This window comes from Podarcis bocagei (assembly GCF_964188305.1).
Source record: "Podarcis bocagei genome assembly, chromosome: 5".
Classification (NCBI taxonomy): domain Eukaryota; kingdom Metazoa; phylum Chordata; class Lepidosauria; order Squamata; family Lacertidae; genus Podarcis; species Podarcis bocagei.
This window is the reverse complement of record NC_138129.1, coordinates 53540016-53564476: the sequence shown is the minus strand read 5'-3', so window position 1 is coordinate 53564476 and position 24461 is coordinate 53540016. Positions and strand designations below refer to the sequence as shown.

Sequence of the window (24461 nt, the reverse complement as noted above, 5' to 3'; positions counted from 1 at the left end):
GGTTTGGCAGCGACACAAATATCTTTTAGAGAGAAAACCCCAAAAATGGATATCCCCAACTGAGGTGGTCTCAGTGAAAAGGTTGAATATGGACTAATGGGCCACTTACAAAGTTTAAAGAAGGAGGAGTTCACCTAAAAAAAGGAGAAGAGATTTGGGGTCATACTATAGATTGGTTTCAGTATTTTCAGGTGAACGAGTTACCGGTATTTAAAAGAGATAAGAAAAAGGGATTGGCGGAAATGAGTTCAGAATTTGAAAAAATTGTATTAGGAAAGGATGATAAATTACTGGTAATCTCAAAATTTTATAAAGTGTTATTGGAGTGGGAGACCAAAGATGAGATGGTAAAGGCGACAATGACAAAATGGGCCATAGATATTGGTTGCAACATAGAATTGTCCACATGGGAAAAATTATGGGGGGGAAACCATGATTTTTTCTGCCTGTTATTAAGGAAAACCTTCAAAAGATGATGTACCAGTGGTACTTGACAACCCAACAAATTAGTGAAAATGTATAAAAAAGGGTCTAATTTATGCTGGAAGTGCCACGAGGTAGAGGGAACCCTGATTCATATGTGGTGGTTGTGTAAATACTCTAGAGCAGGCATCCCCAAACTCGGCCCTCCAGCTGTTTTGGGACTACAACTCCCATCATCCCTAGCTAACAGGACTAGTGGTCAGGGATTATGGGAATTGTAGTCCCAAAACAGCTGGAGGGCCGAGTTTGGGGATGCCTGCTCTAAAGAATAATTAAAGATTTTAAAAATCACATTTCCCAAAAGACCAGAGGCCTTCCTGTTAGGGATAATAGGTGATGGCATTCAAAAAAAGGCACTCAATATCTTTCTGCACGCAATCGCTGCAGCTAGAATAGTATATGCAAAAAAAATGGAAAGAAGTAGAGATACCCACGAAGGAAACTTGGTAAAGCAAACTGATAGAATATGTAGAATTAGTAACCTTGACTGCAAAACTAAGGAATAAGGATGAGTTAAAGAGAAGAGTAGAGTGGAGGTATTTTGGAGATTATCTTAGAGGGTACAATATACAATTTAACCTACAAGAGAGATGGATTGGGAAGTCGGGAAAAGAGATAAGTGATGGATACTGTGCAATGTGTGTATAAAGGCTGTTAAAGGTTCTTAAATAAAAGTTTTAAAAACATTGTGGATTTATTTAAAATATTTATACCCAGCCTTTCTGCCTGACAAGACCAAGCTAGCCAACTTGGATAGAAAGGACTCCACTCCTTCGCTACTGTGGCTATTTCAACTGCTGCTCTTCAAAGGCTTCGTGGAGGGGAACACTACCCTCATGTGTGCAATTTAACAACCTAGGCCCATATAGTACCAAATGTTATTAGTCCCTGGGAGGTCTGGGTATTTTCTCACGCAGACATGAGAGTACGCAGCTCCGGGCTGTTCCTGTTATAAATGTTGCAAATGGACAATGACCATAATCATGTCTATTTAAGTCAATGTGTTGGACTGTGATAGTCTTCATTCATGTAGAGGCAAGAATTCCATTTATGACTTCTGAAACTGGTCAAACACTGGTATTGAAATCTGTCAGTGTTAAACAATTTTATTGGCTTTATGCATTAATCATGTGCTTAAAAGAAAACTATCTCTGATGGCTATTATTTTGAAAAAAGTCTACAAAAATATTTACAATTATTATTTATTTATTGAATTTATATGCCGCCCTGTACCCAGAGGTCTCAGGGCGATTCACAGAATAAAATCAATTATAGTGTCAGTCTGTTCTGAAACGGAAATTAATCTCTGCCTTTCTGAGTTTTTGCATTTTATCAGTAGAATGGCAAAAAGTGTCAACTGTTTGGGCCATTTCATTGTAACTGTGAAGTTTAAAATTTGCACCTATTTGGACTACTCAAGAGCAAAGTAGTGTGTGGGTATGCTTCAGTATCCTTCCCCAAAGTGTTAAACAAGTTGTGTGTGTGTGTGTGTGTTTATATATATACGGTATGTGCTTACACCCTATGAGGAAAAGTCTGATATATGCATGGATGTATCAGTGTAGCTTTCAAAGGATGGGAAGGATGCTGCTAATTTTGTCTACTGGCATTGCCAATTATAAAGTGAATTTAGGGTGTCATTACTGCATGCAAGTGTTAATTGATTCCTAAGATCTAAGGCATACAAAGTGGTTAAGGAAATGCTAATGGCATAGCATGCTTTCCAAGAGAAGAGAGCTAGGAGTTGGGAAACAACTGATACGAAGTTTCAACATTTTATCTCCATCTCTATGAAGTAGATAGGCCTGATTTGTAAGCATACATACTATCCATTGTGCTAAAGTACACTTCAGGAAAAGAGCAGCCAAATCCTATACAAAACTAGCCGTATCTGAAATCAATGGGCTTAAGCATACGATTGCTCCTTAATTTCTCTTAAAGAGCTGTATTACTTCAAAAATCCCTTTATATAACTGTAAAGCCATGAAGTATTCAAGAGTGTGTTTATATGCTGAATACATAACTAGAGAAGCCATTGCTGCTTTCCCAGTAATGCTGCTAGAGAGTGGCAGTTTCTGTTTTTGGCTTGCAAATCATGTAAATGTTTTGCCTTTGATAATATTTCTCAAGAAAAGAACATTGGGTCTTATGGTAGACTTCTGGATGCTCTACTACATTAGGGTTCAGTCTGTCTGCACAAAAATAAGTTGGCAAGGGGATTTAGAGTTCACGGTGTAAGAGCAGAGCAGCCTGCTAGATAAGGCCAAGCATTCTGTTCTCACAATGGCTAACCAGATGCCCATGTATCTTCTGTATGTTCGTTTATTTCAGTTGAACCTGCAAATTGGAGTGAAGTCTTGTGTCTGGTATGTATGATCACAGAGACTTAAATTTAGTTGTTCAGTACTGTTTTTATTTATTACATAGATATCCTGTCTCCTCAGAACTCAAAGTGGCTGTACAAGGGATTATTCCTTATTTTCATGACACAAATTAGTCTATGGTTATGTTGGTGCAAAGGCAGCTGTTGAAGAACAATTAGAGCAATTTGATGTGTCTGGTGGTTGATAACCAAACTAAGTACGGTAGATTTCAGATTTGAGAAAAGGGACGGGGAAAGGGACTCAAAGTCACCTGTCATAAGGCACTTGGAGCTTTGCATCTTTTTCTCATGGGGATGGGTAGTAGGGCCTGAAACAGAATGCATGAAAAAAATAGATGAAAATGAACAACAGCCCAATAAATGAGGACAATTGAGAGGTCACTAACTAAAGCAGCAACTCTCTATCTTGAGAAGGCTGTTCCTGTTCATCTTCTGCAGTTGAGTTTCTCTCTGAGGGAGCAAAAAGAGTTCAAGAAATACAACTCAGTTCATTACTTCAGTACCAAGTATGGTAGCTTGTTTTTTAAATACAGTGGTATCTTTGTTCCCAAAAAGCCTAGTTGATGAACAAATCGGCTCCCAAATGCCGCAAACCTGGAAGTAAGTGTTCTGGTTTGTGAATGTTTTTTGGAAGCTGAACATCCGTTTTGGCTGTTGGCATTGTTTCCAGGGCCAATGAGAAGCTGTGCCTTGGTTTTTGAACGTTTTGGAAGTCGAACAGACTTCCAGAATGGATTGAGTTCGGGAACTAAGGTACCACTGTACTGTTATACAAACAAGATACAGTGGTACCTCGGGTTACGAACTTATTTCGTTCCAGAGGTCTGTTATTAACCCGAAACTGTTCTTAACCTGAGGTGCTCTTTCGCTAATGGGGACTCCCGCTGCTGCCGCGCCATCGCTGCGTGATTTCCATTTTCATCCTGGGGCAAAGTTCTCAACCTGAGGTACTACTTCCGGGTTACTGGACTTTGTAACCCGAAGTGTTTGTAACCTGAAGCGTTTGTAACCCAAGGTACCGCTGTATTTACTTAAGGTACTGGTAAGCTGCCTTTTAGGCCAAGCATCCTCACATGGCAGTTTCCATAAAATAAAATGCAGTATGCACAAGTGAAGTCATAAAGATTATAAATGCATAATACAGGGGTGGCTAACACTTTTTGCTTGAGAGCCACATTGAGGCTTTACCAGCCCTCAAAGGGCTGCACGCCAACATGCACATCACTCTCAAGAGTAGACACAGTACTTTTTTTCTTGTCATCTAACTAGCATTTCTTTCTACAGATTTCATATGTAATTTCTGTCCCCTCTGGACTTGTTGAATTAACATAAGACCCTTCTTGTTTATACTGTTGTGAACTAGTAACTTGTCCCAGTTCATATTTTTGTACTTATTCACAACCTGCCTACACAATATGTCATCCCATTATTTCCCTTCCCTCTCCCCCCCTTTTTTTTAGCATTAAGGAGGTATCTACATATTCCAAAGTTATTTTGTCCACAACTGTGCCCAACATACCTGGAATATCCATTTTTGCCTGAGCCAAAATATATTCCGGAATATTGACTATATTGGTGGCCAGGATAACAGCCTGCACAGCATCCATATTCAGGTACAAGTTTGTAGCATCTTGCTAGAGGGAAGAAAGGTAAGACAGGCACTTTATTGAAAAGCAGGAACTTTCCAAGGGTTGGAAATAAACGGAGGGCAATTCCTGATGGTTCATTGGCATCTCTTCCTTGAAACAAGGGCCACTCTAATGGAGTTGTCTCTACATGTCTCTTCACTCAAAGGCTAGGATGACTGTATCTGAACAGTGAACTTCTTGGAATATTTTAATTAGCTAAAGGACTAATGGCTGCCTGGCATTTGATTGAAATTGGATATTTGGAAAATTTAGAAGAAAGATGAATGGGCCTACTCTGTAATAGTTCACCATCTTTTTAGAATGCTCTCTTCAGAAAGGCACACCTGATGACAATTTTATTATCATTTTGCCACCAGGGAATATCATTTTTATTCTTTGACATAGGGGGTAGGTTTAATTATATTGTTGCAGTTGCTCAATCTGGACTTTAGTGCTGCTGTACTAATGCCATGTGTTTTAATGTTTTGAAAAATAGAAAATATTTATTGTAAATAGTTTTGAGACTTCGTATAAAACATCATTCAATAATTGTAGGTGGTTGGTTAGTATAACCATCATAAGCAGCTACGAAGTCAGAGGCTGTATTAGAATTAGCTTTACTAGTAAATCCACACTTTAAAATATGCAGGCTTCCCAAATTAATTTCTTTCAAAATCTGCCAATCCAATGTTCAGAACAACTTTTACAGAAATGGAGAAATATGGTTGAATATGTTTACTTAGGAATGGAAAAGCAAAAATTGCTAAGAAGATAAATCACAGTATGGAAAGAAGGCTGGAATATTGCATGGGATGGTGCTGTGGTTTAAAGAGGCAAGTTAAGTATTTTAGGCCTCTGCTTGATTATTTTCTTCATTCTCAGACTTTTTTGGTTAATCCGTCATAAGCAAATTCGAAAGCCTCATCACCACAGTCATATGCTGGAGGCATCAGTGTCCATCAGTTACTCTGGCATATGATGTTCTTGCCCTTATTCTGAAAAATGATCTAGAGCTGTGCTTTCCCTCTACTGGGCCACTTTCTATGTTCCTCCTCTTCAAGATTGTTATTAATTTAAATACTGCTTAATGCTCTTAAAATAGGTTTCTAAGTGGTTTAAGATAAGAGGATAAGAGAAACCTGGTAAACAGAAAGCAGCTTTTACAATGGCAGAAGTAGTAAGAAGATACCACTACCCTTTCTGAACTCTGGCTCTCTTAAAGCATTCATTTGAATTTAACAGTTACTGAAGATCTTGTCTACACTGGCTATGCCACAGAAGATAGTGATTCTTACTATAGTTGCTGGGGGGAGGGAAGACTTCTAAACAATTCAGAAAAGTGGTTTGGGATTTCAGGTGTTTTGTCTTAAATCTCACTGTTGCTTTGGCCAAATAAAACATCTCATATCTGAGTCCCATAACCTTAGTACAGAGGATAGACAAGACATACCATAAAGAGCTCGAACAATTTTTCTCCCATGGCGCTTCGGGTTTGATTCTCCACCACTATGAACATCCTTACAAAATGCTGCAGGGGAACACAATTTAATCCATTGGGAAAATAAGAATAATTCTTGGGTTGTATCCAACTCTGCTTTTCTGTTTGTGCAGCAGACTTCTGCTTGAGTTAACATAACTTCTCCCTTCTCTCCAGCCCATGATTCATCCTTAAACTCTCCAGACTCCAGAGGGTTGCGTATACTCTGGAGCAAATTTTGAATGCAGAGAGGTGAGGAAACAGGACTCCATTGCACAAGTGAAACTTAGCTTGTACAGTCAAACCTCAGTTGTCGAACGTTTGGCTTCTGAAATGTCTGACAATCGAGGTGCGGCTTCTGATTGGTTGCAGGAGCTTTCTGCACTCAAGCGGAAGCTGCGTTGGATGTTTGGCTTCTGAAAAACGTTCGAAAACCGGAGCATTTACTTCTGGGTTTTTGGCGTTTGGTAGTCAAAACATTCCAAAACACAGGCGTTCGGGATCCGATGTTTGACTGTATAATGTTGGATGCAGCCCTTTGTAAGCTACAGGAGTATAAAACTCTGCAATCTAATATTTACTACCCAGGTTTCATTAGTATTTATTGTTCTGGTCTTCATCACTCAGAATCTTTAGTGGGGGGCTGCACAATAGAGACTTTAAAAGTTCTGTAGTAGTATTAATTTATTAATTACCCGCCCTTCACCCTAAGATCCCAGGGCATTAAAATACATTAGAAACAGTTTTAAAATACTTCTGTATATTTTGGCTTAAATATACAGGCAGTTTCTGCTCCCATGCTTCCAACATCTACAAGCCATGCATGTTAAATTCTAAGAAAGCCTTACTTACTCCTGTCATAGTCTGATCTTTGTATTCTTTAGTGCTTAATCAACTGACTAACGTTTTATCTCATCCAATCCATCCATTCCACCCACTGAAACAACCCCTTCAGTTAGAGAGCTTTGAAAAAGTGACAATAGACATCTACGCCCAGTTCCCTCCTTTTCAACAAAGTCACTTGCCTCAAGGGTAATGCTGGCCTGCCTCTGGCAGTTAGTGTGATCTTTGTTGCCCATGGCACACATGAGACCATGCACCACTCTCAAGAAGACCAGCTCCTCAGCCACATCTCTGGAGTCTTGGGCCAGAATTCTGCAAAGTTGAGTGTTTGAAGAGTGGGATAAAAATGTTTTCAATAAACCGATAAGAGAGGGGGAAGGGGGTTTAAGAGCAGAGGGAGCATCCCACTAATTTACAAGCCAGAGAAATCTAGGTTGTTCTGTGCCCTTTACCAGCTGGTTGACAGTGAGACATCCAATAATAATAGGAAACATCCTACAGGTTCAGCTGGATTTCTGCAACAGTTGTTAAAGGCACATGCTGCCAAGAAAATAAGCTGACCGGGCAAATCTGTTGTATTGAATGAGTTGTTATGGTGCTAAGCCTAGTAAGGTGGATGGTGACAGCAGCAAATACTTTGTCTAGTGCTGAAGATGATAACCCTAAAATGATTAGAGAGGAGCTGCATATTTTATGTATAGCTCCATTGATAACCTGACTATTCTAGCTCATGTTATAAACTCTGAAAGGTAAGAGGATAGTGGCTGGATTATATAGGTATTCTAGTTCTGAATGTGTTTTAAGGGACTGGATGCGATGCTGGCTGTCTAATGTTGCATCAAGAAGCAGAAGGCATGGATTCAACTTCAATCCTTGAAAGCCATTTTGTAGTAATGTTTGGATCTATATGCTTGGTTACTTGCTGGCCTTGGGCAATGCAAGTCACTCTTAGCCAGTGTGCTATGTTAAGAGACTAAAATTGCTACTTTGAGGTTCTTGGAGCAAAATGCAGCAAGTAGATATCATAGTATGATTAAAACATACAGTTAACACCATCAATTAAAATATATATAAAAACACTGCCCAACCTAGTTCCCTACTGCCTCCATCTGAATAGCAGGTGAAGTGGGTGTACAGTATATAATTTGCCAATCTGGACTGTGGAATCGTGGCTGTTTCACACAGTAAGTGAGGTGTTTTCTAGTTTGCATCTGTGGCCTACCCAAAACTGGGCTAAGAGTGCTTCACAGTTTGCCTCTGTGTTGGCAACTGGTTCCAGTAACCCATCATAATCTCTTACCCAATGGCTTTGGCAGCGGCAGCTTGCTGAATATATGCTGGCAAGGACTCCATCAGGTGTAACGTACCAGCTTCTGTATGTAGGAAACAATGTAGGAGTCAGGTACTGTGTCTCATAACTGCCCCAAATCTTTGCTTTTGACCTAAAACATTGTCCAGAAAGAACTGAATTGCACAGAAAATCCATTCAGTACCTATCCAGCAGCACAGTTTAACTTAGGCTAGCACCAGCTAATTGCTGTTTCACACGCCATGCAGAAATTTGATTCCTTGATGGTAAGCAGGGAATGTTGGTTTGGGTCTGCTTTGAAAGATGTCAATGTTTGCCTGCAGCCCTCCCTGCTCCAGTTTCTCAGACTGGTGATTGAGATGAATTTCTGTTCTATCACAATGGGTTCTCATTCCATACCCCTACAGTCCCGCTCTGAGCAAACTTGGAACTTGATAGAGGTTTTCAGGTATGAATGAGGAAAGAGGTTGGGCCCCATGATAAAAGAAAAGGAACAGAGGATGGACTTAAAATATATGCCTTCCCTTCTCAACACATGAAGAATATTAATGCTACAGTAAGTGTGTGTTCACATTACTGCCTTAGAGAGCAGTGAAGTTGTTTTTTCAGTGCATTTCATAGCTCTTGCACCCCAAGGAAATGCAGTGAGTGCACAGTATACGAGAATGTGAACACAGCCTTAGACTAATATACTCTAGAGATAGGGAAGGAGATGTAGAAGTGGGGAACGTCTTCATAAGTGGGTCCAAATGGCAGCATTTGTGGATCTCACCTTCCAGGATTCTGGCTTGCATTTTGGCAGTCTCCTGTCTTGATGGCTTTAGCAATGCAACTAGTCCTTTTAGCAAAGCTGGCCGCACATCATATGCCATTAGGTCCTTAATTAGTTGAATCGCTAGAAGGAAGAAAGATACTAAAGTGGGTGCTTTGTCACAGAGTAATAGTAGTAAGGTAGCTCCTGTTGCACAGAGCAAGCCTCAGTTTTTCTTGGGGAGTAATTTGCCTACACAAAGCCTAAAAGGTGGTTCAACTATGTCCAGTCTTTGTTAATCATTTGTTCCAGTGTGTTTACCAGTTACTGGGAATCATAGGCGGGGAGAGCACAGGTCCTGCTTTTGGGCTTTCCATAGGCTGCTGGCTGCCACTGAGAATGGGATACTGGACTAGATGGGCCACTGGCCTTATCCAGCAGCTCCCTCTTATGTTTATATGGCAGTTATAGGACAAAGAACACTCAACTTTTTTCAAGTGGGTTTGTTAATGCACTAGGCAATATAGCACGTTAATTGTGCAGTTCTCATGTTCCTAAAGACTTCAATCCCTCCGTAAAGGCACTGTCTGTTGGTTCTTTCATAAAATGTGTAGACTAGTTTAAAAAAAAAAAATGGTAGCACTAACTACACAGCTTAACTGTATGGAATAAAGGCCAGTGAGTCACCTGCTTTGAAGACATGTTGTTTATGCTACTTGGGAATTTGTAAGTTATCTGTTTTGAAGCAAATATAGCATTAAAAAAGAAAATTGTGGTAGCTACCATGCAAATTACCGTAGAACACACACTGGATTCACCCAGCTTTGGCACCAGCCAAAGACCAGTATGCCTTGTAAGTAGGCTACCTTGTGCCGTACCTTACATAAAATTTGCTTTTCATGAATGCCTTAGTTACTAGGGTTCTTCCCTTCCTATAGACATTTGGCTCATTGGTGCATTGTTTTAAAACTGATTTTCAATTTCAGTATGTGGTAGTCACCTGGACTCAACGATTTGAGGGTTGGCTTCAAAAGTGGAGGTGAGTGCATAGAGTCATCTTACCCTCATATTGCACCTCCAGGTGCAGAGAACGGAGCACACTAAGCACTGAGTCCACAATACTTGGATGGGCATCTCCCACAATTGTCTGCCAAAGTAAAGGAGCAAGAGAAGAATATTTGAGACCCCGTCTTAGTATGCTCTAATACAGAACAAGCATGAAAAATATAGGTCACAATCAAGAGATCACAAGGAAGAGCTGGGCTACCCAAATCTTCAGCATGATCAAGCAGACAAAAGATTATATTTTGACCTGGTGATGCAAATCCCTTTTAGGAACACGTCAGACGATATTTTAGCTTATACATGAAACACTCTATGGGGAGACAATTCATTTTGTAAGAATGTAAAAGGGAGATTGCTGTAACTGATTGAAGTTCCCTGTTGCAAATTAAAGCTGTGCTGATATAAACAACTTGGGGTGCAAGAGCTGTAAAATGAACAAAAAAACAACTTCTCTAATGCAGTAATGTGAACTCACCCAGGTGAGATCAGACAACATGCTGCAATGAACCATAAAGATGCAAGGGCAGTATTTAGGGAGACCACTCTTTCTTCATGAATCTGTTATACCAATCAGTTTTATAAGTGCATTAATTAGAAATAATCATTAGCTAGAATGGTTAAGGGAGGTGTCAATAAGTTCTATGTATCCCTAAATTTCTAGATCTAGCCATAATTGGGGTGGTGTGTTCTACAGCTGACAGTTCTTAGCTAAAAAAACCACCTATTTTCAGGGGTACTATTTCAGATTTTAGACATGGGGGCAGAATAGTTTTTCAGTAATTTTTAAAAAGAAACTCCCTTTAAACCTATTTAAATACAATTACAAACATTGTATTCTAAGGCAATGTATTTGGGTTACTTATATCTCCATTACTTATAGTTCAATTATCAAACTCAGGTCAGATCTGTTAGCCTTTCTTGTCTAATATAGTTGGTTCCTTTGGCATGGTATTTGGCACTTAGATCCATTTAACTGTTAATAGCAATATATATGTGCAGTTTGTAGACCCTGCACTGGCTAGAAACACAGATGCCCCTGAGGAAAAAATGCATGTTGTCTGTAACAGATGATGGGAAGTTCCATATAGTGGATGAAACAAAGATTGCAACCCCATGCCTCCTTCCCCCCCTCCATCTTGTTGTTGCTCACCTGTATTGTCCTCAATGTTTGTAGGGACAGTTGCTGGGCTTTTGGAGAGGTGCACTTTAGAAGAGCAATCAGCCCTTTGTACACTTGATTCTGGTATTTGGGGTTGCCATGGCCTAAAGCATCCAGAAGAATCTGTACTTGCTCTTGAGTCTCTTCTGACTTGCAGGTGGCAAAAAACTCAGCAATTGATCGTACACCTATAAAGGAAAAAAACTTTCTGAACATGCAGGCTAGAAAGTGTCAGCTAAGCAGCCCCATGTTTTAATACAAGTATTTTGTAAGTAACAAAGGACACCCTTATACATTGGTAAATGTGCAGAGTACCATTGGCAAGCAATCACTCTAATAGTGAACATGATTGTAACCAATTGCTATTTGCAATTCTTAAAATGTGTGTGATTTATGTAAAGACACACTTAACATCACATCTATTTAATCACTAAATGGGTTTCTCAAATGATATCATGTATGGAAAATTTTGGATCAATCAAGTAAATCTTGTTTTCCATACACCTTCAGAGTCTACAACTGAAAACAAAGTGGAGTGAAGCCATTGCACCTCACACTAGCTAAAATATGCAATGGTTTTCAGACTTTGAGTTTTCAAGGATTTGCCAATTTATGTAAAAATTCTGTAGACTTTAGGGCAAATGAATAAATAAATAATAAATAGCCTCCTTATTCAGTTGATTTAATCCCTGTTTCAATCAGTCCTTGTTTTTGAAATTGTGCTGGTCTAAGGTTACAATTGTTAAACATGCACTTTGTATTCTTGGGAGTAAGCCAAATTGGACTCAGTGGGATTCACTTCAGAGTAAACACAAGACTGTGTGTGTGTGTGTGTGTGTGAGAGAGAGAGAGAGAGAGAGAGAGAGAGAGCGCCTCTCTCTTATATATGGCTTGCAGCAAGTAGGAAGTGGGAGCTTAGGGAACAGGACTATTAAGGTTTAGGGGGAAAGCCACTGTAAGCTGCTTTGAGCCAGTGGGATAATGCAGAATATAAATCCAATCTAATCAATATAGTTCAAGATCACACAACTAGTTATGGGCAGCAATGACTGGCTCTGAATTTGGATGCAGCTTCAGATTTGCATGAAAAGCTATATTCAACCAGTTAAATGAGATTCATTGAGCACTCCTATGTGAATGCACATCCAGATGCAAAATCTGCATCCCCATTTACAGTGTACTTTTCACATACAGCTTTCCCTTGCTGGACTGGGATGGACATATATCACACTCATCCATTTCAGTGGAGCAATGCAGTAAACAAGCATCCACTGTCACTTTATGGGAGATACTAAAAAAAGTTTATATTCCCTCCCAGCTGAATTTATTTGCGTTTAACTCCCCATACACTAATTTTTAATACTGTAGTTAAAACACTACATCCTACTCTACCCAAGAAAGGAAACTTTACAGAGTTATTAATATGCTGATGTTTCAGAGATCTATTCATCTTCTACAGGTAGAAATATCCTGGCTGCTATATACTGCAATGAAAGGAAAACACTACAAAGTAAGATCCTTGTGAGAATCAAATGTTTCCATGCCCTTTTATTGATGAACTTGTGACAGGTGAGATACTGAAGAAGAAAGCAACTCTTTTCTATCAGCAGTATTCACTGGGGTGGAAAGAATAAGCTGAGCTCTATGGGGAAAACCCTGAGGCCAGAAAACCACTTCACTTAAATATCTGGCAGTACATCTCATTTGTCACAATCTACCTTACCATAGCTTTCACAAATAATCTCTTTGAACTTCCTGCCAGATCTTGCTACTAACTGAAGAAGCTTTATGGACTCCCTTTTGTCCTCCTCTTTCAGTTGGTTGAGCCCAAGTATTTCCAGCAATGTGAGGATACCACCAACTTCCAGGAATTCAATAATGTATCGCTGGCTGAAAAAATGTGGAGAAGAAATCAACAGATCTAAAGTCTATTTGCAACAAGATTGCATAATATGATTTCAGTTATTATTTAACACTTATTAACAGTTAAGTTTCTTTTCATAGGCAAAGTAATTGGCAGCTCCACTGCTTCTCTTCCTAAACACCACTTTAGCAACCCCTTTACTAAAGCAGCAGAGCTGCCAAGGGAAAGACTTTGCACTTCAGTCATTCACTAAATAGTGTTCCATTCTTTACAGGAATGCAAGCTGATGAACTAAAGCAATTCCAGTTTTCTTACAGTGGAAGAAAACTTTGACCACATTTTCCATATACAGAACTGGGCATAGGTATTCCCAAATCCAACACTTACAACCTGGTATCTCAGCCAAGGAGATTATAGGAATGCTTCATCTAAGAACATTCCCTATGGTTGTTGCTGGAGTAGTTTTTATTCCTGAAGCCATGCCAGTGTGCAAGTTGCATGATTTGGAATTTGGAATGTTTGTTTATTCGGCTTTACGCCCATCATTTGCATGATTTCATGTTTGATAAAATGGTTATTTATGCAGCAGACAAAGAAGCACCAAGCCACAGAAAACAGAGCTTTTTATATTTGCCAATCTCTTTGATAATACGGTTACATTTTCCCAAACACCACGTTCTCATTACCTCTTTCACACCAACATAATGTGCTAAAAACCTCAGGATCCTATCCAAATATAGAAATGGTACATTTTTTACTCACCCACTTGCAGCTGATAGGAAGATCCCAATGGACTTCAATTGTTGCTCTAGGCACGTTCCATACATGTAACTATTGTGAGTTTGTGAAGGCTTTAAATTAAATACATTCTGGCACACTAAACCTCAGCTGAATCTGATTTTCTCCCTACCCACCTCAGCCCTTTTGCAGGAGTTCATACTTTATTTAGAGGAATGACATGTCTGAAGTAGGACTTGCAAGGTCTGTCTGTGAACTTAAGACATTGGGCAATATTGCAGGAAAAGTCCAGGATTATTAAATTCTGCTACCATAACTGGAGCACAATTGCCCTAAAAATAGCAAAAGTTGGTGCAATTTATACTAATAACTCGTATAAAAATAAATACAATTTATCAAACCAATATGTAGCCAATTCTGGTAATTTTAATGGAGAAATTATTGCTTTCTTTTTTGGCTCTTGTTACACTTTAACAAGAGATCTCCAAGGAAGAGGATACGTCAACCTGAGCCAAGCAGTTAGACGGGCGAGAAACAAACTGGCTCCTTGAGAGAATTCTATTTCCAGTTCTGGACCTGTCTTGCCTTGGTTGGTTAGCATAAAATTTTCTAGAATGTGGCTTCGAGCAATTTTGCCAGCACTGTCCCATTCCTGTAGAAAACTTATTAATCTGCTGATGGCTGCCTGCTCCTTTATGGAAGTCATGACTGGTTGTGTCCTTCTGTTGAGAAGAGAAGAGAACTTTAGACCTATGCATTTGTGAGATCAGAGAAGACACCAGCCCCATCTACTTTGACCAGGCATAGGCAAACTCAGCCCTCCAGATGTTTCAGGAGTACAACTCCCATTATTCCTAGCTAACAGGACCAGTGGTCAGGGATGATGGGAGTTGTAGTCTCAAAACATCTGGAAGGCCGAGTTTGCCTATGCCTGACTTTGACACACTTTGCATCTCACATTAAAATAGCAATTTAAAGGAAGTCACCATGCTTGTTTTAAACCATAGTTTGAACCATATTAAAGCCTTGTTTGTTTTGTCAAGGTACTAACAAGTCTTTCAGTAATGTAGGCTTAACAAGCAGTGTCATTCTGTAGTTACCAAATTTTGGATTTGGTGAAGTGGCTAATTAAAATGGATTCTGTAGGTCGGTCTGAAAGGCAAAAACTCAACACAGACATCTTGGAAGTTATGTCAGCACTGCCCCACTAATCTTATTTATCCTATAGACAACACATGAAACTCAAATTTGATTCACATACAAAAATTTGAGGGGTAACATTTACAGAATTGCTATGATAAAAGCAACATTAAATATAAAGAAGAGCTTACCTATCTCATTTTTTTTCTTTACAGCCCCTTCAAAAATGTATGAAGAAGCAGTGCTGAGACATGCATAGGAATCCATCAGGGAATTAACAACCTGTGGTTTGCAGGAGCTTTTGTCCTTGGCAGAGTATTTTCAGCATAGGAGAGAAGGTTCTAAATAAATCAATTTTCCTCAAATAGTTGTGATTGAAAGTGTTATTAGCCATAACAAATGTTAGCACTGACAAGGGAACAGCTGTAGCAGCCTTTCAGAGGAAGAGGTGAAACATGAGTCTCATTCACTTGATTTACAGAATATTTGTGAAATCTTACTCGTGAGCCTTGTAGCTGATATTTGCGTTTTGGCAGAAGTTGTTTTTCATCTTGGGACATTCACTATAAATTATAGCTCCATATTGTGCACCTGTGTCCTCTACACTGATCTAGTTAAAAGAACTTTCCAACTGAAACAATTGCTAGTTTGATTCTAAATTAACATCTCCATATTTTTATGGGGGCATATATTCCCTCCTTTTTCTAGGAAGCAATGAGTCCTTTGACTGCTAAAGATAAATCTTCATCTACTTGGCTGCAGCACTTGATACACAGAAGTCAGTCACAGGGGAGAAGGCTGCATGGCCACATCATGTTCTTATTTGAAGATTCAATGGCACCACCTACTGTGAATATGTTTACCTTTATTCACAGTTGACACAAAGAGATTCAGGCTTCCAACAAAGGAAAATGCATTTTTAAAGGCACAGCCACAGAGAAACTCTCAAAAGGTATTATATGCTCCACATCTATCTTCTGCAATCTAGACACATAGGGACTTCAGCCCACAATTGCCTTCTGGATTGAGTTGGAAAAGATTGAGACTGGCACAAGTTTGCCATCTGCACAGATATTTCTGGATGTCAGTGAGGTAAAAACATACCTGTTCAAGTGCTGAACTCAGAACATGAGAAATCTGCCATGTGTACATATTGTTAAATGACAAAAGCACTTAATTTTGTAGAAAGTGTTTTCTAGAGCGGTCTCTCTCACCAGCCTTTTTATTTGTAGACATTTGAATTAGTGTACAAGGATATCTTGAGCCACAAATAGAAACTGCCTATTTATCCAAGATGCCAATTGGGTATACATTTGAGTGCTGCCAACACAGCTGCTATGGAGGATTTTAAAAAAGGAAGAGGGAAGACATCTGAGGTAACCTTTCCTTCCATTTCTCCCATATGAAGGCAGGGATATAATGCTGCCAGGTTTTAAATCTATCTTTAGAAAGAAAAACCTACCACAGTACCTGAGTAATTGGGTATCCCTTTGTTTTCCATTTTCTTCCAATATTTGTTTTCTGGCACTTGTACCAAACTAATGAAATCACAAAACTCAGCAGCATAGCAATCCAATGTGAAATCCAGAACAGGAAGCCCACCATGCTTAATTGGCTAACGCATAGTAAATCTAGCAATTCTTGGCTTCTTGCCTTGTCATATAATATTTTTGCCAAGCTGTTAACCACTTTAATGGAACCATAAGCACAATCTGAAACAGATCTAACACTTTAGGAAACACTGCCATTTTAGTGTTGCAGTACATCCCTTAAGAGAGACCTTAACAGCCATTCAAAATATGTACAGCATCCTTAATGTTGAACAGTATAAAAGCAAAACTTCCATTCGTCAGGTCTTGAAGCTTATTTGTAATCTGGAGCCTTAAACACTGCCACTGACCCCACACATTTTCTTTCAATACAAAATACTATTTCTTTTTTTACCTTGGGTGTTAAAGGGCTGGATTTAACTAAGCAATGGGACTTTCCTTCCTCCCCTCCCCTGTGCACCCCCATCCCCACAAATTAGCTTGGGGAGGTGCCAGGAGAACGCCCAGAACAGCATGGAGAGGAGAGGTATTTCCATCAGGCAAGCAAAAATGTTTGTGCTGATGGAACTTTTGTTTTAGCATGACTTTGAATTCCTTCCACTGTTCTGATTTGCCTAAGGTGATTTAAAGGTTGAATAATACTGTACATTCTTAGGTTATTGAGCAGAGCAGGCAAGAACTGCAGCAGGTTCTTCAAAAACAACCTAGTATCCGTAGGAAGAGCAAACCTGTTTAATCTCTTTCAGAGCAATGGCTACAGACCCCTCACAGAAAAGCAACATGATTTAATGCACCTTCTCAGTCCAAAGGCCCATACAAAACGTTCCCTGAAATTCATTTTATTTGAAAGCCTTTTAAGGCAATCTTTTTCAAGCAATCCAATGTGTACTGTCCATATCCAGAGAAAAATGATTAGGATTTTGGGCATTTCATGAAACTGAATGATATTCACAACCTGATTATGGGTCATAATCACAGCATTTGATTCATTTAAAGCATAAGGCTTTCGCAAAGAATCTTAGGAACTGTATTCACTTAAGGGTAAACTCCAGTTTCCATGATTCTTTGGGAGAAACCATGGCTGTTAAAGTGGTATAAATATGCTTTAAATATCGGGTGTGTAAATGTATAAGAGTATAATTAATCCTTCCATTGAGAAATATAGTAAACATTTTCACATCTAATATATGAACAGGATTGCCCCAAGGGGCAAAATGCTTTTGGATAACTACTAATATCACCTCCCTACATATATCAGGAGTTTCAACCTTGGGCACCTCAGTATATTGTTAAACAATGGAGTTAAATGTGGTACAAGTTCTTCTGATAAGTGCTCACAGAATTCTAATGGAAAACTACCAGTCCTTTTTAAGCTTTTATATATTCTTTAGTATCAGAAAACAGAAACTTCTAAACACTCAGAATATTGATTATGTTACCCGGCTCCCATCTTTAGTGAAGGAGCCTGTCCCAGTAGTATCTTTTGCAATTTGTTAATTTCTAACAACTTAAGCTTTTAAAATTCCTCCACCTTAAAAATATTTCTTATGGGCTTGGTCATATATATCATGTCTCAAAAAGTTATTGAAATTTGTGGGTTTTTCCTATTTCTCATGAGATGCCAAGTTTATAAAGATCCTGGAGGTGTTAATAAATATACATAATCACTAACTATCTATTATATAAACTAAAGATCCAATAGACAGTGATCCAACCACGTAGTGGAGTCCAATCTCAGTTTCTCCAACGCTCTATGGAAGCAGAAGTGTACAATCAATATGCCTGATGAATTGTAGAAGATGAAGTAAAAAGCACATACATACTTTAGCCAAAGGACAGTAACTTCTTCATATATCAAGTAGCCTAGCTGCCTGAATAAAATCATTTTAGAAGATATCCCTTTCATTTCTCTGTGTTTTCACATCTGGTACATACAATGTTAAAATCTTTCCCAGTAACTAAGGCTGCAATCATAATTTCACTTACCTGGCAGTAAGCTCTGTTGGATTTAATTAACTTTCTCTTAAGTAGGAATGGTTAGGAATGCATTCTAACTCTTCTTCCCTGAAATAACTAATTATATTACAGTACTCCCCAAAGGAGATCCTTTCTGCCTGGTATTAGAATCATCTTAACCCATTCAAAAATAGCCATAATGAAAACAACCCAACCTAGAATCCTTCATAGTGATGTGCTTGGTAAAAACAATATACTGTAGGCTCTAGAACCTAAAATTTAGATAAGCTGTGAGATAAAAATTGTTGTCCATTGTAGTTCAGATTTGTGATGAGTTTCCTGCAGAAAGACATTAAGGTTCAACTCACCAAGTGTCTGAACTACTCCATCATGCAGTTGTTAAAGTCACAGGAATCCTGCTAGGAAAACAAAACAAAACAAAACAAAACAAATGATAACCCTGCCAGGGCAAACATAAACAACAAAATGCAAAACTTTTTTGCACCCCAAGAAATATGTTCTTGTGGAGTGGGGTGGGGCTTGTTTTCTCCCACCCTGATTTTCTGCTGGAGCTCAGCTTTGGAATTTGAGATGCAGAATAAACGAATAATGCAGCAAAGTGTCCAGTGCCTTTCTCTCCTCGTTAAGAGACCTCCCACTTGTTACCCCACACATTTAATGATTTAGGAACAGCAGTTTCCTAAACAGATTAAAATGCTTCCAGGCGTGAATCCTAGCTTCTCAATTCGTAGTCTCTGCCCATCAGTCTCGAAGCCTTCGCAATTCCCTACACACCCCTCGTTCTGCTCTTGCCATATACAAACTGCTCTAGCCTCCACTGCTCCTTCTTTCCTGGGCTGCTTCAAAACTTCCAGCGGGGAACCACTGGCAAACCTGTCAACGAGGAAGCCCAGCTCGGTTTTGTTTTGTTTTTGACGAAAACGGGCAGTGTGTGTGTGTATTTATACTGTATATGCAAAGGGGTGGCCGCTCGGTTGCTAAGGCCGCTGCGTTGCTAAGCAGCATCCCGGTTACCGGCGAAGTGGGGGTCACGGAGCGGCCGCGCGCTCTCTCGCCTGCTCCTCCTGATTCGTCAGGCGAGTCGAAGAGGGCGGGCATTTCCGGCGGGGCTGAGACGGAAGCGGCAGTTCTGAGGTAGCCGCCGTAGGGATGGGGTCCAAGGAGTTGGGGTGCGTAGTGGAGCTGCCCCCGACGCCGCGGGAGAGAAATGCTGGTGAGTGTGCGAGGGTTTGGGAGGCTTCGTTGGTACGGCACTCGCGGAGCGGCCGGTGGAGAGGAAAAGGAAGGTCCGACCGACGTGCTGAAGGTGGAAACTGGAAATAGGCGAGGGCTGTCTTCGTGGGGTCGGGTTGTTTTTTGTTTTTTTCAGAGTTTGATTTTAGGCAGCGTTCCCTTTGGCTTGGCCCTGAAATCTGCTTCCGTTTCTGAGGTACATCGCCTTTGGAAGTATGAATTAATCGCAAATAAGCGGCGCGCACGGGCACATCTTACCCAGGAATCTCCTGACAAGTGCAAGGATGTTCTGCGGAGGCGGCTGCAGCTCCCAAAAGTTTGCGTGTCTGGTGGCACAGTAGTCCTTTCGTTAAGACTAAGGCAGACATTTAATCTTCCTTTCTTTTTTTCAGAGTCCGGTGCTGCAAAGAGAAGTAAAGGCAATCTGCCCGTGGTGATACTGCTTGGGTGGGCTGGCTGCAAGGATAGGTACCTGCAGAAATACAGCACCATCTACCTTCAGGAGGTGAGTAGTGAACTTACTTGACTGCAGTTATTGCAGTGTTCTTCAGAGAAAGAACAATTCGTGGCCAATCCAGAGATACGCCAAGAACACTTGGATGGATTGTACTTCGGGTGGCATGTGGCACACCTGAACATTATGTATAAAAGAACTACTCAAAAAGTGAAAATTCTAGGGTGAGAATTTCCTGACCTGATCATTCCCAGGACTTGCATAGAGTAGACTCTAGTGCCAAGTGAAAATGTTTCTCTTCAGCCAGGGGTTTGGCTGATTAACATTCTATGGCTTTTAAAATGTGTTTGTGGGGGGTGGGTGGGTTATTGGTTTGTTTTAGTTTTATTGTGTATTTTGTATTTTTCTGTTGCGAACTGCCCTGCGATCTTCAGATGAAGGGAGGTATACAAATTACATACATACATAATAAGTCGCAGAGAGTAGCTTGACTGATTTCAAAGTTGAATTTTCTATATGGCCTGATTGAAATCTTTTTCAACTCTTTTATGTTAACGGAAAGCTTGGGAATATTTGAAGTGTTTAGTTTTGGTAGCAACTTTAGCTTAAGAAGTTTGCTTGGCATCCTCTTTAAAATGTATTGTAGGGGACATTCAAAAGCCTACTATTTTGTGTTTATTGCCTAGCTCTTCAAAGATTCTGAAAATTAACCGAGGTCCTGTCTGATGTTCACTTTATTTCTTTCCAATGATAGATGTTTTAGACTGAAATGTTCCCTTGTTAAAGGCAGGGAGACTGAGCAGTTGTCTCTCTCTCACTGTTGTTATAGCCATTTTGGCTATAATGGTTTCCTTTCCACTCTCTTGCTCAAACACTGGTATAAAACACGCTATAAGCATGTCAGCTGACAAGTATGGGATTTGTGGCTGGAGTTAAGGTTTTTTTGGATGAGTCACTGACTTGAAATGAAAGAGCTTCATTTGCCCATCACTGTAGTCCACTGCAGATAATTTAGTTTGTTACTCAGTCCTCAGGACTCACCCTTTGCGATAACCTAACATGTACCTAATTGCTAGTCTATATAGGAGTATTCCTTTTAAGATGTTTCCATTTCCTGGAGTGAAAATTGAGAGCAGTTCTCAAATATGCAGTATATGAATATTTCTCTTGGCACACCTTGTCCAATTCTTGTTCTTTTTACCGTATGGCACACACTAAAACTTGTGTATTCCTCACAGGGATGTGTAGTGATCCGCTATACGGCTCCTTGGAGATTGGTTTTCTTTTCAGAATCCTTGGGTATAAATTCCTTGCAGAACTTGGCAAAGAAGCTGCTGGAGCTCCTCTTTGACTACAAAGTAGAGACGAAGCCCCTGCTCTTTCATGTCTTCAGCAATGGAGGTGTCATGCTGTACCGCTACATTGTGGAGCTTCTTCACACTCACCAGCAGTTCCAGCATCTAAGGGTGGTGGGTACTGTATTTGACAGTGCTCCTGGCAGGAAGAATCTGCGGGGTGCGCTTGGTGCCCTCTCAGTTGTCCTATCGTCATACAATGTATGTGTTAAGTATGCCCTTTTACTGACATTTGCAGTTCTGGTGGTGACATGGCGGATGGTACTGTATCCTGTGACCCGCTTTGTACATGAGAGCCACTATGATGCCATGTTGAAGCAACTCTCTAGATGGCCTGAGCTATACCTCTACTCCAAGGCGGATTCTGTTATTCAAGCAAGTGATGTGGAGAATATGATAGAGGCTCGGAAGCAGCATCAGGTCCTTGTTAAGGCTGTGGACTTTGTGGACACTGATCACGTCAGCCACCTGCGAGCATATCCCACCTTATACACAACTCATTGCACCTCCTTTATGTACAATTGTATTGGGAGCACTTAGGCTCACTTGGTGGCTGATGTGAAGGTATTAGTATCTGCCTTCTCTCCCACTAATATTATACTCTAAACCGTTCATCATTGCTTTTGATAAAATTCTGTTGCTGCCTCTCACTAATGCAAGCCAAAGTATTTCTCTGAACCTGAATGTCTGAAATTGTCATATAGCTGAGTAGCAGAGAGTGGGACTGTAGGATAAATATTTTGCAATATATTCATTCTTCTTGACTTTGGCTCATGGGCTTTGGAAAGTACTCTAATAGGCTGTGTGTTATCTGTGCATTTAAACATGCACAATTCTGAGCTAAGAAAAACAAAATTCTGCAACTTTTATTTAAGTATACACATTTGCATACACTCATTTGGTATACAGTGTATACAGTGGACCCTCTGGATACAAACGTAATTCGTTCTGGGGGTCCTTATGTACCCCGAAAAGTCCGCAACATGAGGCACCGCTTCTGCGCACACACACAGTGCAATAGAGCACTTCTGTGTGCAGTGTGCAGAGCACTTCTGCGCATGCATGAAGTGCATAGAGCATTTTTGTGCATGCTCGTGCAGCGAAACCCGGAAGTATACACTTCCGGGTTTGCCGTGTTTGCAACCCAAAAGTTACGTTACCTGAAGGTAACGTAACCCAAGGGTCCACTGTATTTTATCCTGCTTCTCCTGATTGTGGGGAACAAGGACCTATACGGGGGTGCTGAAGCCCGTTCCTAGCTATTTGAAATCTTACATAGCTTCCTGTTTGGTTTCTGAGATTTTAGTAAGCACTGGCTCTCAAATGTACCTGTGGCTGATATTAAATTCTGTGTTTTTGATGTATGTAGAATTTAAATGTAAAACCCTGCCGATGTTCATTTCATCTTTCCATCAACTTCTTCCACCTCTTCAAGGTTTCACCTTGTGAAGCAAAATCAGTTCCTTTCTGTGCTGCTGTATACAACTCTGCAGTTAGTTGATCCACCACCATCTCTGGGCTGCTTTTCTCCCTCTTATACTTGCCTTGTGGCCAAGTACTTTTTAGCTGAGGACAGGAGGAGGCTTCTTGTGAGTTAAAGCCAGGCTAGTGACTTCATATTATCAACTAAGCTATAAACTATAACACAGAATTAAAACAACATATCTAAAGTTGTGCATATCTCTTTTCTGGATCTGTCTTCTGCATTGCATTTATGAAATCACACTCTTTTATTCCATATTGATCCAGGAAAACTTGCTATAACTTTGGTAACAGTAAGGAGGAGGGGTGGTGAAACATTCTTTGCTGTCTTGTCTTGTGAGTACAGAGGTGGCTAGAAAGTTTTCTAGTATCTAATCCATTTTACATTAACTTGATCATGTGTCCATTGTTGAAATTCTTAAAATAGTGAAGGGTATTGACTGAAGTTCTAGCCGAGCTGCTGTAGTTAATTACTATGTTTCAAATGGGTGGATTTACCCATCTTGGTGTCAGTTTCCATGTGTCTCCCCTATCAATGGGTCAATAGCTCAGGGTATTTTGCCCCCAGTTCATAACTGTGTACTGGGGAAATAACTGGAGAGGAAAACATGTTGCTGTTTGATATATACTAAAGTGTTAAGATGATAACAAGCTAGGTGACTCAGAAATAATAGGTGATTAGATCTAAACCTTTAGTGAGACTCATGAAGAATAAGGGTTTTAAAGCCTTAAATATAAATAGTCCCTCAGTTGCCCTAGCTGCAGATGTGGTATTAGGAGATTTTAAGTCTTCTCTCAAATAGATTTTACAGGTAGTGCATTCATACTTTATCTGTTAATAACAAAAACCCTATATTGCCACCTTTGTTGAATGCAATTCATTTTACTGTTGCTTTCCCACAATATTGTCACAGAGTGGAAGAACTGAGCTGTTTGCACACGTATAGAAAAAGAGACAGAAATCTAATTCCAGGAATCACTCTGTAGCCTTTAATTAAAAATATGGCTTTCTAATGTTTGCAGATGCATTTATGCTGAATAATACAAAATGGGCATCATGGGGTTGTGTTTTAATGTCTTATTTGTTCTGATACACTGGATGTCAGATTTGGACTTCAACCAGATGGACTTTAGTTCATGTGCTTACAGAGCAAACCAGTTCATTTTTTGCCCTGAAATAGGAGTTAAGTCCTGTTGAAGTTACTAAGATTGAAGTTACTAGGATTGTAGCCTCAATTGTGAAAATCTCTGTGTAACTTTGGGCCAGTCACAACATTTTTGTCTAACCTACCTCACAGGGTTGTTGTGAGGACAGAATAAGATAACTTATGAAGATCTTTCTAAATTGTATTATAGGACAAATTGTGCTGTGTTGCAGAGAAATTTGGGCTGGATCATTTTATATGATACATAATGGGTGCGTCCTACTTTTTTGTTATTATCGAGCCTATGGTGGTCTGTGCTGTTTGCACTGACAGTTGCTTTCACTCGAACTTCTGCGAGCTTTCCACAGCTTGAGTGAGTTTGTTTAAATTTAAACATTTATATTCCACTTTTCATTTTCCAAAGG

At 39.9% G+C, this 24461-nt stretch overlaps 2 protein-coding genes and 1 long non-coding RNA gene across 18 annotated transcripts; 2 read left to right on the top strand and 1 right to left on the bottom strand.

The window, feature by feature from the left end:
- Window positions 1-2874: 2874 nt before the first annotated feature.
- ARMH1 (armadillo like helical domain containing 1) lies at window positions 2875-19414 on the bottom strand. 15 transcript variants are annotated; one of them, XM_081195332.1, is made up of 13 exons: window positions 19142-19375; window positions 18715-18765; window positions 14201-14422; window positions 13725-13793; window positions 12822-12988; window positions 11090-11286; window positions 9937-10021; window positions 8896-9018; window positions 8115-8187; window positions 6997-7126; window positions 5945-6022; window positions 4386-4500; window positions 2875-3316 (listed from the first exon to the last, which is right to left on the bottom strand). In XM_081195332.1, exons 3-13 carry the CDS (start codon window positions 14404-14406, stop codon window positions 3252-3254), a joined length of 1308 nt encoding a protein of 435 aa, XP_081051458.1. In that variant the 5' UTR covers window positions 14407-14422; window positions 18715-18765; window positions 19142-19375; the 3' UTR covers window positions 2875-3251. The 15 variants fall into 15 exon arrangements, with proteins under 15 accessions (XP_081051458.1, XP_081051466.1, XP_081051461.1 ...); XM_081195340.1 differs by lacking the exons at window positions 2875-3316; window positions 4386-4500; window positions 5945-6022 and adding an exon at window positions 15032-15058 and having other exon boundaries at window positions 6811-7126; XM_081195335.1 differs by lacking the exons at window positions 2875-3316; window positions 4386-4500; window positions 5945-6022; window positions 19142-19375 and adding an exon at window positions 15032-15146 and having other exon boundaries at window positions 6811-7126; window positions 18715-18739.
- LOC308587643 lies at window positions 6009-15173 on the top strand. Of its 2 annotated transcripts, none has more exons than XR_014008502.1 (3): window positions 6009-6223; window positions 12558-12667; window positions 15056-15173. It is a non-coding gene; the product is annotated as an uncharacterized lncRNA (long non-coding RNA). The 2 variants fall into 2 exon arrangements; XR_014008503.1 differs by having other exon boundaries at window positions 12558-12608; window positions 15056-15109.
- On the top strand, window positions 19408-24241 carry TMEM53 (transmembrane protein 53). The gene is made up of 3 exons (XM_081195347.1): window positions 19408-19580; window positions 19993-20105; window positions 21293-24241. Exons 1-3 carry the CDS (start codon window positions 19517-19519, stop codon window positions 21947-21949), a joined length of 834 nt encoding a protein of 277 aa, XP_081051473.1. The 5' UTR covers window positions 19408-19516; the 3' UTR covers window positions 21950-24241.
- The last annotated feature ends 220 nt before the right edge of the window (window positions 24242-24461 follow it).

Excerpts from the sequence above, each read along its gene's own strand:
- TMEM53 (XM_081195347.1), top strand. The coding sequence starts at position 19,517 with ATGGGGTCCAAGGAGTTGGGGTGCGTAGTGGAGCTGCCCCCGACGCCG. Across the intron at positions 19,581-19,992 it reads GCCGCGGGAGAGAAATGCTG|AGTCCGGTGCTGCAAAGAGA; the intron begins GTGAGTGTGCGA and ends TCTTTTTTTCAG. Across the intron at positions 20,106-21,292 it reads GCACCATCTACCTTCAGGAG|GGATGTGTAGTGATCCGCTA; the intron begins GTGAGTAGTGAA and ends TATTCCTCACAG.
- ARMH1 (XM_081195332.1), bottom strand. The coding sequence starts at position 14,406 with ATGACTTCCATAAAGGAGCAGGCAGCCATCAGCAGATTAATAAGTTTT. Across the intron at positions 6,023-6,996 it reads AGGCCAGCATTACCCTTGAG|CATTTTGTAAGGATGTTCAT; the intron begins GCAAGTGACTTT and ends GTTCCCCTGCAG. Across the intron at positions 4,501-5,944 it reads AATTGTTCGAGCTCTTTATG|CAAGATGCTACAAACTTGTA; the intron begins GTATGTCTTGTC and ends TCTTCCCTCTAG.